General features: G+C 38.2%; 1 protein-coding gene across 1 annotated transcript in view; it reads left to right on the top strand.

Moving 5' to 3' along the window:
• LOC139711090 (uncharacterized) overlaps positions 1-7,339 on the top strand; it is a 41,158-nt gene extending 33,819 nt beyond the window's left edge. Inside the window, exons 9-11 of the mRNA XM_071623006.1 lie at positions 1,581-1,644; positions 3,463-3,738; positions 6,851-7,339. Of these exons, the coding sequence (XP_071479107.1) occupies positions 1,581-1,644; positions 3,463-3,738; positions 6,851-7,194 (684 nt within the window). The 3' untranslated portion in view covers positions 7,195-7,339. The remainder of the gene's footprint in view (positions 1-1,580; positions 1,645-3,462; positions 3,739-6,850) is intronic.
• The last annotated feature ends 6,992 nt before the right edge of the window (positions 7,340-14,331 follow it).

Below are 14,331 nucleotides of genomic sequence, written 5' to 3'. Positions count from 1 at the left end.
TTTGACCTTAAGCACGTGCAACCAAAAGTTGATAGGCACAACTTTGCTCGTAAATACATGTACATACATGTATGCCAAGTTAATTCATTAGGATACTGTAGTTTTTATAAGCACTATGATTTAATGTTAAAGATATCCAAATGAAACTTGTCATAATTTTATATGTGTATAAAGTGGATGAGGCTGCAACTATCAACTTGTAGGTGTATGCACTTGAGGTCAAAGGTGAGAGGTCAAGGTTAAATTTTACAATTTCACTAATTCCCCTCCCCCCCCCCCCATGTCTGTACAATGCCAAAGGGTATTGTCATGAAACTTGAATAGCATGTATTACCAGGTACATTATAAAGGCTCTCTAGAAAACTGTTTATAGGCCATTGGGTCAAAAGTCATGGGGTCAAAGGTCAAGTAAAAAAACTAAAATTGCATGTTTTTTCATACATGTATCTCAGAAATGGCTCAAGGTATCTTCATGAAACTTAGTAGATGTAGGAACTGTGTTGCATGTATTGCTTGGCAATGATTCTCTTCTAAAGTTTTGGGTTACAAGGTCCAAAGGTCAAGAGTCAAAGGTCAGGTTAAAATAATAAAATTACACTTGTTACTGGTTAAATTACAATATTTTTTTTTCCATTAGCTTAATGTACCTTACAAATGACCCAATGTATATGCTGAATTGAACTTGGTATACAAGCATTACTGCACAATGATTTGGGAGGAAAAGATTGGGGTCATGGGATCAAAGATCAACAGAAAGTGATAAAATTTCACCAACTATTTTTGTCCTTTGAAAATGGCTCAAAGTATTGTCTTTGAGAATTTGTGTATCACCAGATGCTTACTATTTACCAGTCATGTGTAGCAATTGTCTCACATAAGCAAGATGTTGTGTAGACCTACCCTGTATTAGGAAAAATACTGTGCTATAGTGTATGTTGTAGGCATACATGTATCATTTGCCATAGCAACATTTCTAGTTTGTTTTTCACATGTGTCTATGGAGAAATATATGCAGGTACAGTGTATGAGACCTTTGCATCTGTCCATACAACTATACTTGTGAAAAAAAAAATTTGTCTATCCAACTTAAGAAATTCTGGGAAAGTTTCTTGATAACTGGCCCTGGTATGCTGATTGAGAAAGAGATGGGCTGATTAGTATTTTGGCATTTTTTTAAAATCATTTCTTCTCAGTTGTTGCAATGTCCAAATTAAACCATTATATTGTCATTCTTTTGTTGTTCTGTCACATATCATCCCCAACCAGTACTACTTCACTTTTGAATGTCTATTCTCATGAGGTTATAAATTGCACTGAATATATCCTCTTGGATTTTAAATCTTGGGCACAGCATGTGCTGCTTCCCCTCCCCCATTTTTTTTTCATAATTATAGACTTTATTCGTAGGACACTTGCAAGATTCTTATTGAGGCTGCAGTTGTTCATGAGGGTGAGAATATTCCTGACAATGTGTTTCTTTGTCTTCTTCTTTTTCACACATTCACATACACTGTATTACACACTCATACACTCACAACACACACACACACACACACATACACACACACACACATGGACAGATGAAGGTCAGCGAATGTGACGATTGCATGTTATTTAAGTCGTCGAATACGATCCAGATACCAGGTGAGATAACCTTCATTTAACCTGAGATATTAAGGGACAAGTTCACCTTCAATACATGTGGATTGAGTGAATGCAACAATATCAGCAGAACACATCAGTGAAAGTTTAGGGAAAATCGGACAATCCGTTCAAAAGTTATGAATTTTTAAAGTATCTGCACAGTTACTGCTGGATGAGAAGACTACTACAGTGTATGATGTCATATAAGTATAACGACGTAAAGAAAATAAAAAGAGAATTTCACAAAAATTTACTTTTTGAAAAATGTGTACATTTCCTCAACTTGTCACGGATGTATGTTAAGGGTTATATTATTCCCCTTGCCTTCTAAAAGAGGGAAGTCAAAAGACCTTTTATCAAGCGAGGAAAGTGAAAATATGTTGAATTTTCTTTATATCGTTGTACTCATGTGACATCACAAGCTAAAGTAGTCTTCTCATCCAGCCTTCAGTGAGCAGAAACTTCAAAATTTCATAACTTTTGAACGGATTGTCTGATTTTCCTCAAACTTTCACTGATCTGTTTTATTGATATTGCTGCATTCACTCAACCCACATGTCTGTGAAGGTGAACTTGTCCTTTAACCCCAGGGATCAATTTGACTCCTGATTTGAATTTGAATTGGTCTGAATTTGATTATATCGCCAAATTTTCTGCCTGTGGATGAATTGGTGACATGTTTTATGGCAAATGACAAGAGGCCAAATGAAACTGGTTTCACAAACTTCTCACTGTGTGTTGAAGAAGGAAAAGAAGAAGGAGAAGAAGAAGAAGAAAAAAAAAGAAAAAGAAGAAAAAGAAGAAGAAGGAAAAAAAGAAGAAGAAGAAGAAGCATGATATTGGAAGGTCCGGGCAAAAACCTGCAATCATTGCGGTCTTCCATGAATGTATTCAAATTTAATGATTTTGCTTATATCTAGAACCAGATAATGACCATTTATTTCACTTAGAATTCTGTTTAATGCATTAGTGGTTGCTATGCTAGGTAAGCCTCCAGGAAGCTTTCCTTTAGTCAGGAACAGCTGTTTCATAAAGGTATATTGAAAATTGTGCCATATGTGTTTAAAAGGTGCATTAAGACACCTCCTGATTCTCCCCAGTCAAAAAGCTTTATATGGTGGATCCTGTTATAAAATGAAGACCTCGGGACCGGCAGTTTTTCTTTCGTTATATCAAAATTTCGATATAACCAAACAAATAAACAATAGAGTGGATAACGTTGCGGCCTGAATTATTACTTCACTGTAGCCAGAATTTCGTTATAACCGTGTTCGTTATAACAGGAGTGCACTGTATAAAAGATATACCTTATGGGACACTAACAATGATTGATAAAACTACAGATACAGCCCTAAGCCACGTTTCTTTGGTTTCAAAGTCTTGGTGGGTTAATATGTGACCCGGACTGCTCAACAGATAGGATGCTTGTACTTGAGGTGTCCTCATCCTATATCCATCTGTTATTGCATCCTTTTCCAGAAATTTCCCAGCAAAAAACAAAAAATAAAAACAAACATACGTATAAACAAACAACAATCCTCGCAGTGTTAGCTGTTTTCTTGCTTATCAGATAAGAATTTATTCTGACACATGTTTGGTTTACCATGTGAAAATCTCAGAAAGGAACACCGTATCAGAAAATGCTTGTACATTATGCCATGTTTTCATGTAGTATTAGCTTCCTAGCAATGTCACATTTACATTCATTTTACAAACAATTCTTAACTTTCTTGCATGAAGTTGAAAAAAGAAGAAGCTATATATATAGTACCAGTGGATATGTCTCAACTCTCTTCTTCTTTGGCTTTTTATCCCCAGCTCTTGAGCCAACTCTCCTGGTACCTACAACTCACACCTCACAAACACCTCGAAGGGACATTAGCAAGAAGGATCCTCCAGCATCTGGGTCTGTTCTCATTCTGTACGTGGTTGGCGGATGCCTCGGAGGGATTTTTTTAGTCCTGGTAGTCTCAATCATGGCCTGCAGTAGTAAATTTCATACTACATGCTGTAGCAGTGTGCAAGGCAAGAGTAAAACCGCAGCGATCGATCCTTCAACCAGATCAATCATCCAGAGCAACAACGGACGCTATGGTAAGTGGCAGACTGGTGCGGATGGCTGCATCGGCGCATCAAGTTCTTAATCTAATGTCAATCTTCACATGTTTTTCGGTATTACAAAGACACTCAAAGAGAAGATTGAGTATGTGGGCGAGAATTCGCAATAATAAAGGCTCAAGTGGGATGTTGTGATCATTCATTGTCCGGTATCCATTAACCCGTTGAGGACGGTTTGATATTGCTACAACACGCATTTCCCATAGACGCTTGCCCGAGTATACTCGGGACTCGTCCTCAACGGGTTAAACTGGAGAAATTTACACTGGATTTTTCATTAACATAAAAATTGAATGTGAGGATCATATCAATCACAATTTCATCATCAATTCTTCTGGAGTGATTGGTTAATCGCTTTGTATATTCTTTTTATTCCTCCGCCAACGAAGTGGCCGGAGGCATTATGTTTTCAGGTCGTCCGTCCGTCCGTCCGTCCATACGTCCGTCCGTACCTACGTCCGTCCGTCCCGTTTTGTTTTTGTCGATATCTCAAGAACCGTGTGGTGGTTTTACATCAAACTTGGTATGAGGGTATATCCTGGGGGGATAATACTTTGTTTGGATTTTAGGGTCACGGGGTCAAAGGTCAAAGGTCACAGGTTATTTTGTGAAAAAAAAAGGTTGAAAATTCATGTTTTTCTCCATATCTCGCAAATGGTTCAAGGTATCTTCATGGAACTCAGTATATATGCTTGTTCCAATGGGCAGTGATTATCTAGGGAAGTTGGGGGTCATGGTTCAAAGGTCAGGGGGTCAAAGGTCAAGGTCAACTCCTCAAAATATTACTACTTTCCTTATATTTATGCAATGCCTGAATGTTTTTGGGTTTTTTTTAACTTGATGTATGCATGTATTACCCAATATATATTCTGTGGGAAGTTTCTTGCCAAAAGGTCAGAGGTCAAGTGAAAGTGCTGAATTGCACTTTTTCCTCCATATTTCAAAAGTAACTCAAGTTATCATCATGAAACTTACATATTTATGCATGTTCTACCTAACAGTGATTCTCTTTGGAACTGTGAGGTCAAAGGTCAAAGGCCAGGTTTAGATAATGTTATTTTCCCATTTGATACTGAAATTATACTTTTTCTCAATACCTTGAAAATTACTCAATGCATAAACTTATAAAAGGGTCAAAAGTCAAGTAAAAATCATCAGTTCCCCAAATACCTGCACTCTGACATTTTAATCATTCATCCAATTGAACCTAGTTCTAGGAAAGTGAACATTCAGCACATTTGTGGCAAACCTGTCATTTTAATATTTTGCCAATTGTGTGAAACTGTCATCACACATTGTCAAGACATTGTACTATAGACCTATTAGGAGAACCATGCATTATGGCGGAGGCATATCAGTCGCCGTAGTGATATATCTAGTTTTTAGCTCACCTGAGCCAAAGGCTCAAGTGAGCTATTGCGATCGCCCTTCGTCCGGCGTCCGTCGTGCGTCGTGCGTCGTGCGTCGTGCGTCGTCCGTCGTCCGTCGTCCGTCGTCCGTCGTCCGTCGTCCGTCGTGCGTCGTGCGTAAACTTTTTACATTTTCATCTTCTTCTTGAAAACCCCAAGACCGATTTTCATCAAACTTGGCAGGTAGCATCCCTAGGGGGTTAGGAACTCAATTTGTTAAAATGGGCACCATGACCCACCCAGGGGGCCCCCAGGGGGGCCCAAACCCCCCCAAATTAAGGAATCTTTAAAAATCTTCTTCTCTAGAACCAGAAGTGATAGAGCTAAGTTAATACTATGAGTTAGTTCATTGATGACTGTAGTTTCAAGTTTGTTCATGGCAGAATCAGGGATGCCCCCCTTGGGACCCAGGGGAGGGGGGTGGGGAGGGGTTCTAATGGGGCCTAAATTGTACATTTTCATCTTCTTCTTGAGAACCCCATGACCCATTTTCACCAAACTTGGCAGGTAGCATCCCTAGGGGGTTAGGAACTCAATTTGTTAAAATGGGCACCATGCCCCACCCAGGGGGCCCCCAGGGGACCCCCAGGGGGCCCAAATCCCCCAAAATTAAGGAATCTTTAAAAATCTTCTTCTCTAGAACCAGAAGTGATGGAGCTAAGTTAATACTATGAGTTAGTACATTGATGACTGCAGTTTCAAGTTTGTTCATGGCAGAATCAGGGGTGCCCCCCTTGGGACCCAGGGGAGGGAGGTGAGGAGGGGTCCTAATGGGGCCTAAATTGTACATTTTTATCTTCTTTTTTAGAACCCCATGACCCATTTTCACCAAACTTGGCAGGTAGCATCCCTAAGGGGTTAGGATCTCAATTTGTTAAAATGGGCACCATGTCCCACCCAGGGGGCCCCCAGGGGGGCCCAAACCCCCCAAATGAAGGAATCGTTAAAAATTTTCTCTAGAATCAGAAGTTATACAGCTAAGATAATACTATGAGTGAGTACATTAATGACTGTAGTTTCGAGTTTGTTCATAGGAGATCCAGGGGTGCCCCTCTTGGGGGCAGGGGTGGGGGGGGGGGGGGGGGGGTCGGTTAGGAAGGTCCAAATGGGGGCCTGAATCGTACATTGTCATCTTCTTCCTGAAAATCTCATGATAGATTTTCGTCAAACTTGGCAGGTAGCATCCTTAGGGGGTCAGGATCTCAATTTATCAAAATGGGCACCATGCCCCACCCAGAGGGCCCCAGGGGGCCCCCAATTCCCCAAATTAAGGAATCTTTAAAAATTTGGGCCCTTATTGTACATTTTCATCTTCTACTTCAGAATGCCTGGTCAAATTTTGGTAGAGCTGTGAATAATTTAGATTAGTGACTGCGTGAAAGGTGAACTTGCGATACTCAGGTGAGCGCTAGACCCGCGGGTCTCTTGTTTATGATTGCTGATAGTATAGTATATACAGTGTAAGTATACATATATATATTTATATGTATTTTGTCAGTTTAAGCCTTGTGTTTCCATGCTTAAATTGTCTTCATGGTCATCTTTGACAATAACATTTTAGAAGAACCATAACTTGCTGATTGTGACTGCCAACATTCAGCAAGCATCAAAAACTGTGCACACAACTATTATAGTTACTTGTTCATGTCCAATTCTTTCCCATTTCGTGTGTGTTACAGAGCGAACAAGCGACACGGATACTATTTATAGGCATTCCAACGGTCACTATGACTACTATCTGGACTCGGCAATGGACAACCCATCCATGATCCCCCATACAGTACATGAAGACTGGAAGCAAACTAACGGGCATCTGCTCCGAGAGAGCAATCGCTACGCTGAGATGATCGGCCAGGGCAAGGGAGACAGCATCAGTACCACGGTTCTGGATATCCAGTCCACCGTCACAGTACCATCCTCCGTCCAGATAGACTCTGGTTTTAGGTCCTACTCGGACATTGCGGAAGAGGATGGAGAAAGGGTGCTGTCATTAGCCCTGACCGACGTTGGTGAAAGTGTATAGCGCGTTCGCTGGGGACCATCACAAGCATCCGAGTAGAACCGAAGACGCTGTGATGCTGTCCCATTTGTGCAGTTGAGTGGCTTTTATCAAGCACCAATCTTTCAAATGGAGGTCCTGGCCGAGTTTGATTCCTTCCAAGCGCTTGACGTCGTTGGAGAAAGATGTATTTACCCATGATGTCCCCCTCCTCCCAGGTGTATTGATGGGTAGAGCTGGGTAAATTAGCAGGGCCCTCTGGAAAAACAGTGTTTACATTGAAGAGGCTGGCGTGGGAAAATAAGACCATATTATCAAAAAGCTGTGAGTTTTGTGAGAGAAGTGATAACTGCTCTTCTGATGCATCATCGTGTTTGTTGGTCCTGTTTCTTGATAAGGCGTGGTCTGATGATACTGGTGTGAAAAGGACTTGGGACTGGATGATATACCAGGGTAAGGAACCTCCTCCTCTCCTGTGAAATCCCATCAGAAGAGTTCAGCTCTCTGGGAATTCAAGAGTTAAAAAGTGATTAAATTTTCAAGATATCGTTCAGGTTTATTCTAAACTTAGGCTCAATGTTCTTTGCTAAGCCTCATGTTATAGATCAGTTACCATGGGGATAATGTGGAGTGGAACAGCTGCCCCAGCTCACATATATTTGAAAATCCCTGTAACAAACTGTGTACAGCTTTATCACTGAATTCTGTGCAAGTACACACTCAACTGAGAAATCTTGACTGGCGTCGACTTTGACTGATGAGTGTACACTGTGATACACATATTCGCTGACTGTGGTGCTATTATGTGGTTTTCAAATGTACTCCGGTGTTCAGCGAATGAATCGGGCCACCCATGAATCCCCCACGCTACCAGGCCTTTAACACATTCTGAGCCAATGAGTAAAATGTGTACAAATTTCACAAACAAACCTATAGACAGGTAATGAATATGGTGTGCAGAGGGTTAACAGGCTCAAAGGATAGTAATTGACTGATATTGTGTGGTCTTTCTCCAGACTGTCTGTCCAAAGAACTTTCAACACAGGTATGGATGTATGGAATCGGCAGTTTGGATCTCTACACTTTTTTCTCACTTCCTACATGTGCACGTAGCCTGTGATATAGCGTTTCAATTAATCATGAAATTGAAGAGATACATGTATGGGTCCTGTTGCAAAAAACTATGATAACTTTACAATTAATGGTAACTCTGCAATCAGTGGTACCTATCGTAGCATGATTCCAGAACCAAACAAAGCCACAAAATCACTGACGGTTATCATGGATTGAAGAGTTAACATGTAGTGTATAAAGTTTCTGTAGTTTTATGTACTGGTAATTGGGCCCAAGTTTCATTTATGAAGTTGGGATTCCCCAAAGTTTGACGGGGCATTCATGAAAGCAGATTGAGAGAGAATATTGAGAGTGAGCGTTGTGAAGGGAAGCAGTTGGCAATGTGGTTTATTATCTCGCCTGCATAGCGAAAGTGAGACATAAGGCATCACTTTTCTGTCATTATCAGATGACAGCATCAACAATTTGGTGTACACTTTCTAACTTCCCACAGCTTTGAGCTATGACCACGAAACTCACACTACAGGTACGTAACGTAAAAATGCTGGTCAAGATCAAATAAGCACAAAGTCTGACTAGTTCAAAGGCCTAATGGTCAATGAACTTTACCTGATAAGCACTTTACGTGATAGTATTGTGGTGTACTCTCAGTACCTTTCCACAGCTTTGAGCTGAGACCTCCAAATTCACACAACAGGTTCATCACCCAAAGATGCTAGTCAAGTTCGAATATTGGTGAATTTTGACATGGTCAAAGGTCAAAATGTCAGTGAACTTAGTACCTTTAAAACACTAGGATCACAAATTGCGATATGCAGGCAAGATGTCGCTTGGCATTTGCCTTGTTTGTACATATGTCTATTACTTTTATCAACAGGCACATACCTTATTTGTTTTTTTAAATTGTATATAAGGTGTGTAAAATAGAAATTACATGTATATGCCCAAAAGTCATACTGCTTCTCCCGATACATGTGTAGATATGATACATGTATATGAATTCCTCACCAGGCTGGCTGAACGTTAATATTCTGATGAATATTTATAATTTTTCTTTACATTTTACATCATTTTTGTCAGGGTGACTTGCCACCCACTTTCAAAATCTTCCTGAAATTAAAATCATTGGCATTTGATTAAGTTTCTCCAGCAACAGTCACACACACATTTCAAGATTGTGTAGACCATGTAGATTTTTGCAGATGACCACTTACAATTGTAGCTTCCTCTTGGCAGTAGATATTCAAATAGACTACCGGTACTGTAAATGTGGATATTTTTGTAATTTGGAAATTTCAGTGCATTACATGAAATTGATGCTCAAATAAATGTACAAGCACAAGAATTTTCTTGTTTGTGTTGCTTTTTATGTAGCTCACGTGAGCCAAAGGCTCAAGAGAGCTATTGCGATTATTCATTGTCATACAATTGTATGAGGAGTGGGAACGAATTGGGGGGCCACTTTTTACATGTGAGCTTCTTTTTGAAAATGCAGATGTTTCTGCCAGTGTGTTGGAATATAAATGAACACCATGCCCCCTGGAGGCCCTCAAAGCTACAATTGTACCCCCTCCAAGTTTTCTATGCTCTTAGGGTAATAGTCTGCAATAATTCATAGAAGGTAAACTTGCAATACTCGGGTGAGTGAGAGACCACCGGATCTCTTGTTTATAATGCTTTTGATTTAATAGCCAATTAACCATATGTATAAATTATTTATAAGTTAATCATAAATTCTCTTGTTTTTCATTTGTAGTTTTACTCATGTTTGCTAGCCCTGTAGGACAAGAGAGTTGGCCTTTGTAATGCAGAGCAGTTACCTTTTACCTTTGAATGTACTGTAAAAGCCCTTGACCACTGTGGCAGTGATGAGCGATTTGAAACGTGCAAAATTCAACGTACAGGGTCGAGTGACAGAAAAATTCCCCATGGGAAAATATCCACCTTTGCAGTACTTCTTCAGAAAGCTGCCATATTGCATTATCTTATCAACAGCAAAGCATGAGTGCATGCAAAGATATGAGTGATAGGTCTCGGTTTGTATTTTTTCTTTTCATAAGCAATAACAAGAGGCCTGAAAAAGTTGTAAACTTTCTCTCTAATATTCTGAAATATGGCATAGAGTGATCAGAGGATTTGTTGGATTCTACGTTTTTGTCTTTGTTTGTGTATGTGTGTATGTATGTTTTTTGTTTGTTTGTTTTTCTGCAGAGGAATATCAGAATAGGTGTCCAAGCATTGTAATAATTATTATACAGTATAGCGGATAGCATACCCAGACAGCAAACGGAGTGAAATAATAATGTAACACCTGGTTTACTCATGAAGTGTGTTCTGATCTTATTGTACAATGTTGCTGGTCTACATATTTTGTATTTCAGCTCAGATGAATATGGTACATGGTACACTTGCAAGAAAGCATGCCAATCGCGCTCTTTAGCTACAAGTGAGCATTAGCATGGTTACAGTGTCCATCACCAGTGATCACAATGGTTATTTGATATTGAACGTCCCGCCAGTAAAAACTGATGCACTGTGTGGACCAATGAGAATGCAGAATTTTCTCTACCTTTTTGGTAATTTTTCTTGAACGAAGAGATTAAATACTACTTTATGCAAAAAGGGGTGTTTCAAATTTCCCTATTTACATGAAGTTGGCAGTGCAGCTAATTGCAAAGCAGCTGATTCTATCAAAGATTATTGTTGATTTTCCATTTAATTTTGTGCCCTGTTTTTATCCAGTATTTCTCACCCCTTATGCTCAATTGCTAGCATATATGTAATAGCACCGTGTTTTTTCACCGCACTATCTTTACTTGTGTTCTGTTTGTAAGTGATGTTTATCATTTATTTCATTGTTTTTGTGATAGTTAAATCTGCATCTTGGAAGCAAAGACTGAAAGTACTATTATTTTCTTTGTGGTGTTGTTTCTTTGAAGAATAATTGATTTACAATTGTATGTGCTTTATACTTGTTTGTTACCAAGTGTAGCAAGTGTAGCAAAACCGCTGCTTTTCTTCTGTAACCAAGGATGAGGTTTACCAGTACTCCCCCGTGAGAGATGATGTTACAAGGATGGATGTCATGAATATTGAAGAAAAAAAAATAAAGTTCATTAGATGGAATTTGACACTTAGATTTTCTGTAGACAGTGATACATGTATCAGTTACAGGCACATAATTATACAGGTCGGGTGAGGTGATGATTCTATGACCTCTTAATTAAAGTCCCTCCTTTACCAGTGTGCAAGTATTCGCTGAATAATCATAATGAGACCAGCCCAGCAACAAAATGGTTTAAGTTACTCATAATCACACCACAGCATTTTGTCCTGCTGTTGATTTATGCTGGTGAAGTGTCTAAAAATGAATGGGTATTGTTGCTGTGCTTATTGTTACCTCATTTGTGTGGTAAAAGTAAAAGGAAAAACAGTTTTGTATAGAAGTTGTGTTTGTAAGTTGTATGCAAGAGTACGCACATTGTTAAAGTTGCTTTATGTCAAACAGAGCAGCTGCTTGAATGTGAAACAATTGTAAGATACAGTTGTCGCAGATGTCTGTATAATTCATCTTGACTTTTCTCATATATTTGTTTTTGGGTTTTTTTTGTGATTGTGGAACAGCATTTTCTTTTTTAGGTACATACAGTAAATACATTGTGAGGTGAAGTAAGATATTGTGTGCTTCCTATATTGACAGGCCCCATGAACTGAGCTCTCAAGTGTACACTGTATCTGTGACATTATGTACTATACATTCATATCATTCCTATGCCAAGAAAGATATTCCTAGTATTTGCTGTCAGTTTGCGGTCAATTGTTTTGTTTTGTGTTCACTATTAGGAAGAAGTACTCCGCCATGTTGCAATACCTGTACACAGACCACATATTCATCATATGGCCCATTAACAAACTGTAGAAGAATTTCAGCTTTGTGTGGTCTGTTAAAACCGGCCAATGCTCCTTTTCATCAGTTTCCATATCTTCAGTGTGACCAAACATGGAAGAGGTAATTTCATCATCTATCTATAGCAAGACAGTCATGTGTATCTTAGCATAAGGTCATGGATTTGAAAACGTGTATACAAATGTGCATGATTGTATGGCAAAACTATCTATGAAAGAGAAAATACATGGAGGGGATGTATATGTAGGGAAGGGTAAAACACTTTGCAGCATTTTGTTCCATTGAAAATGTTGATGATGACAATACGAGGTGTCAATATCAATGCAAACAATGAATTGTCTTGCAGCAAAGAAAGAAGAGGTAAAGTCCAACAACAACAGAAACTCATTTGCATGAAAAGTCTCATGTTACATAGATTGCTAGGGCAGGTGCTAATGGAAATTTTAAAGCAGCTGGTTTGTTGTGTTTTCTAAAAAAAACAACAACAAATGTTTGACATTTTTCTTTCTTTCTTGATTTCCTTTTGTCTTTTTTTCCCCTTTATTTATATGAATTCAGTACTCCGCTATGTGGAACATTGAATAGGTAGATTAACATCCTTCATGGAACAAAAAAAAAGCATTTACCAGTACTATTCCTGATGTTAATTTCTACTTCAGTGATAATTGTGTATATTGAGAATATTTTGTGATAAAGAATAAAATTACTTTTGAAGCATCTTCGTTATGATATTTATTTTCGGAAGGAATTCCACAGACTAACTGTAATTTGATATCTGATGAACTGCAAAAACTTTGTACAAAATTATGCAATGGAGAACTTGTCCAAAATGTTAAAAAAACAAAACATCATGGACACAAGCTTCATATGCTGATCGCATGCACTGTCAAACGTGACATTATCAAACTCTGTGACATAATCATAATCATGCTGTAGGTGTTATGTTCCCTGAAAGCATAAGCTTCAGTTTGTCAGTGGCATTCCTGAAATGTTAGTCTCCAATTATGGTTGCTGTGGATAACTTATTGTAAATAAATGCTTGGAGTACTTGCAATCATACTTCCCTCCTGTTTTAAACTGAAAAATTGATATTGTGACATGGAAGATGGAAGGGAGATCAACTTTCCTGTCCCCATACTTTGTACACTATGCAAGAGTCTAAAATAAAAATAGAAAAGATTAAATTCTCACATGTCATATTTTTGTTTGTGTCATGCTTATTCTATTGATTTACATTATGTTATCAATTACAGGCAACTACCATTGTAATGAAGTCCTAGGGAACGGCAGTTTCCCTTGCTATATTGACATTTTGTTATATGGTAATGAATAAAGTATATAAAGATTTATAAATATGATTTGGGGACCTTAATTTGTTCTAAACAAATTTATAACTGTGTTCATCAAATCGAGATTGCATTGTACAACTGCATTCATCTGTATCTGTTCAGATACTTGCCATTCACCAAAGCCAATCTTACTTTTTATGCCAGTTTGATCATTTTGCAAATGTTGCCTTAGTATAAAAGATACTATATGTGAATGCAAAGGGTTTGCTAACATTAGTTTTGTTTGTTTGTTTGCTTGTTGTTGTTGGGGTTTGTTTGTTTTTTTATTTGCTAATAACAAGTTGGTTTCAAAAGCAGCTGTCTGTGCTCAATCTTACCAATTTCTTAAAACTTTGCAAATAGGTAATAGATATATCATCTTCCTTTTTAGACATTCTTTAAGTGGAGTGTGGTTATTTCTGTTCCAGATTATTGATTTTGAAGACAACCATTTTTTTTTGCTTTGACAAGCCCCAAATGGAGGCGTCTATCCAAGCCACTCTGGCAGAACTCGATGCCAATCGAGTTCAGGGAAGTAGAGCACTACAAAACAACCTCCAAAATAAAGCAGTTTGAATATTGTAACAATGCTTCAATATGAAGAAGACCACAATCTGGTTGGAGTGTAGCCATTCTAAAATTAAGTAAGCTCCACTTAATTGAAGTAAAATCACTTATGAAATCTAAAAGTATATATATATATATATATATATATATATATATATATATATACAATATATATATATATGTATATATATATATATATATATGTATATATATATATATATATATATATATATATATATAATATCTCTAAGCTCTATGTACACCTAAGATCTTTAATTTCAGCAA

This window comes from Diadema antillarum, unplaced genomic scaffold (genome assembly GCF_040938485.1).
Source record: "Diadema antillarum isolate AM-2024a unplaced genomic scaffold, OU_Dant_1.0 seq00001609_RagTag, whole genome shotgun sequence".
In the NCBI taxonomy this organism is placed as follows: Eukaryota; Metazoa; Echinodermata; class Echinoidea; order Diadematoida; family Diadematidae; genus Diadema; species Diadema antillarum.
Note: the sequence above shows the minus strand (reverse complement) of the source record. Positions and strands in the feature narration are given on the sequence as shown.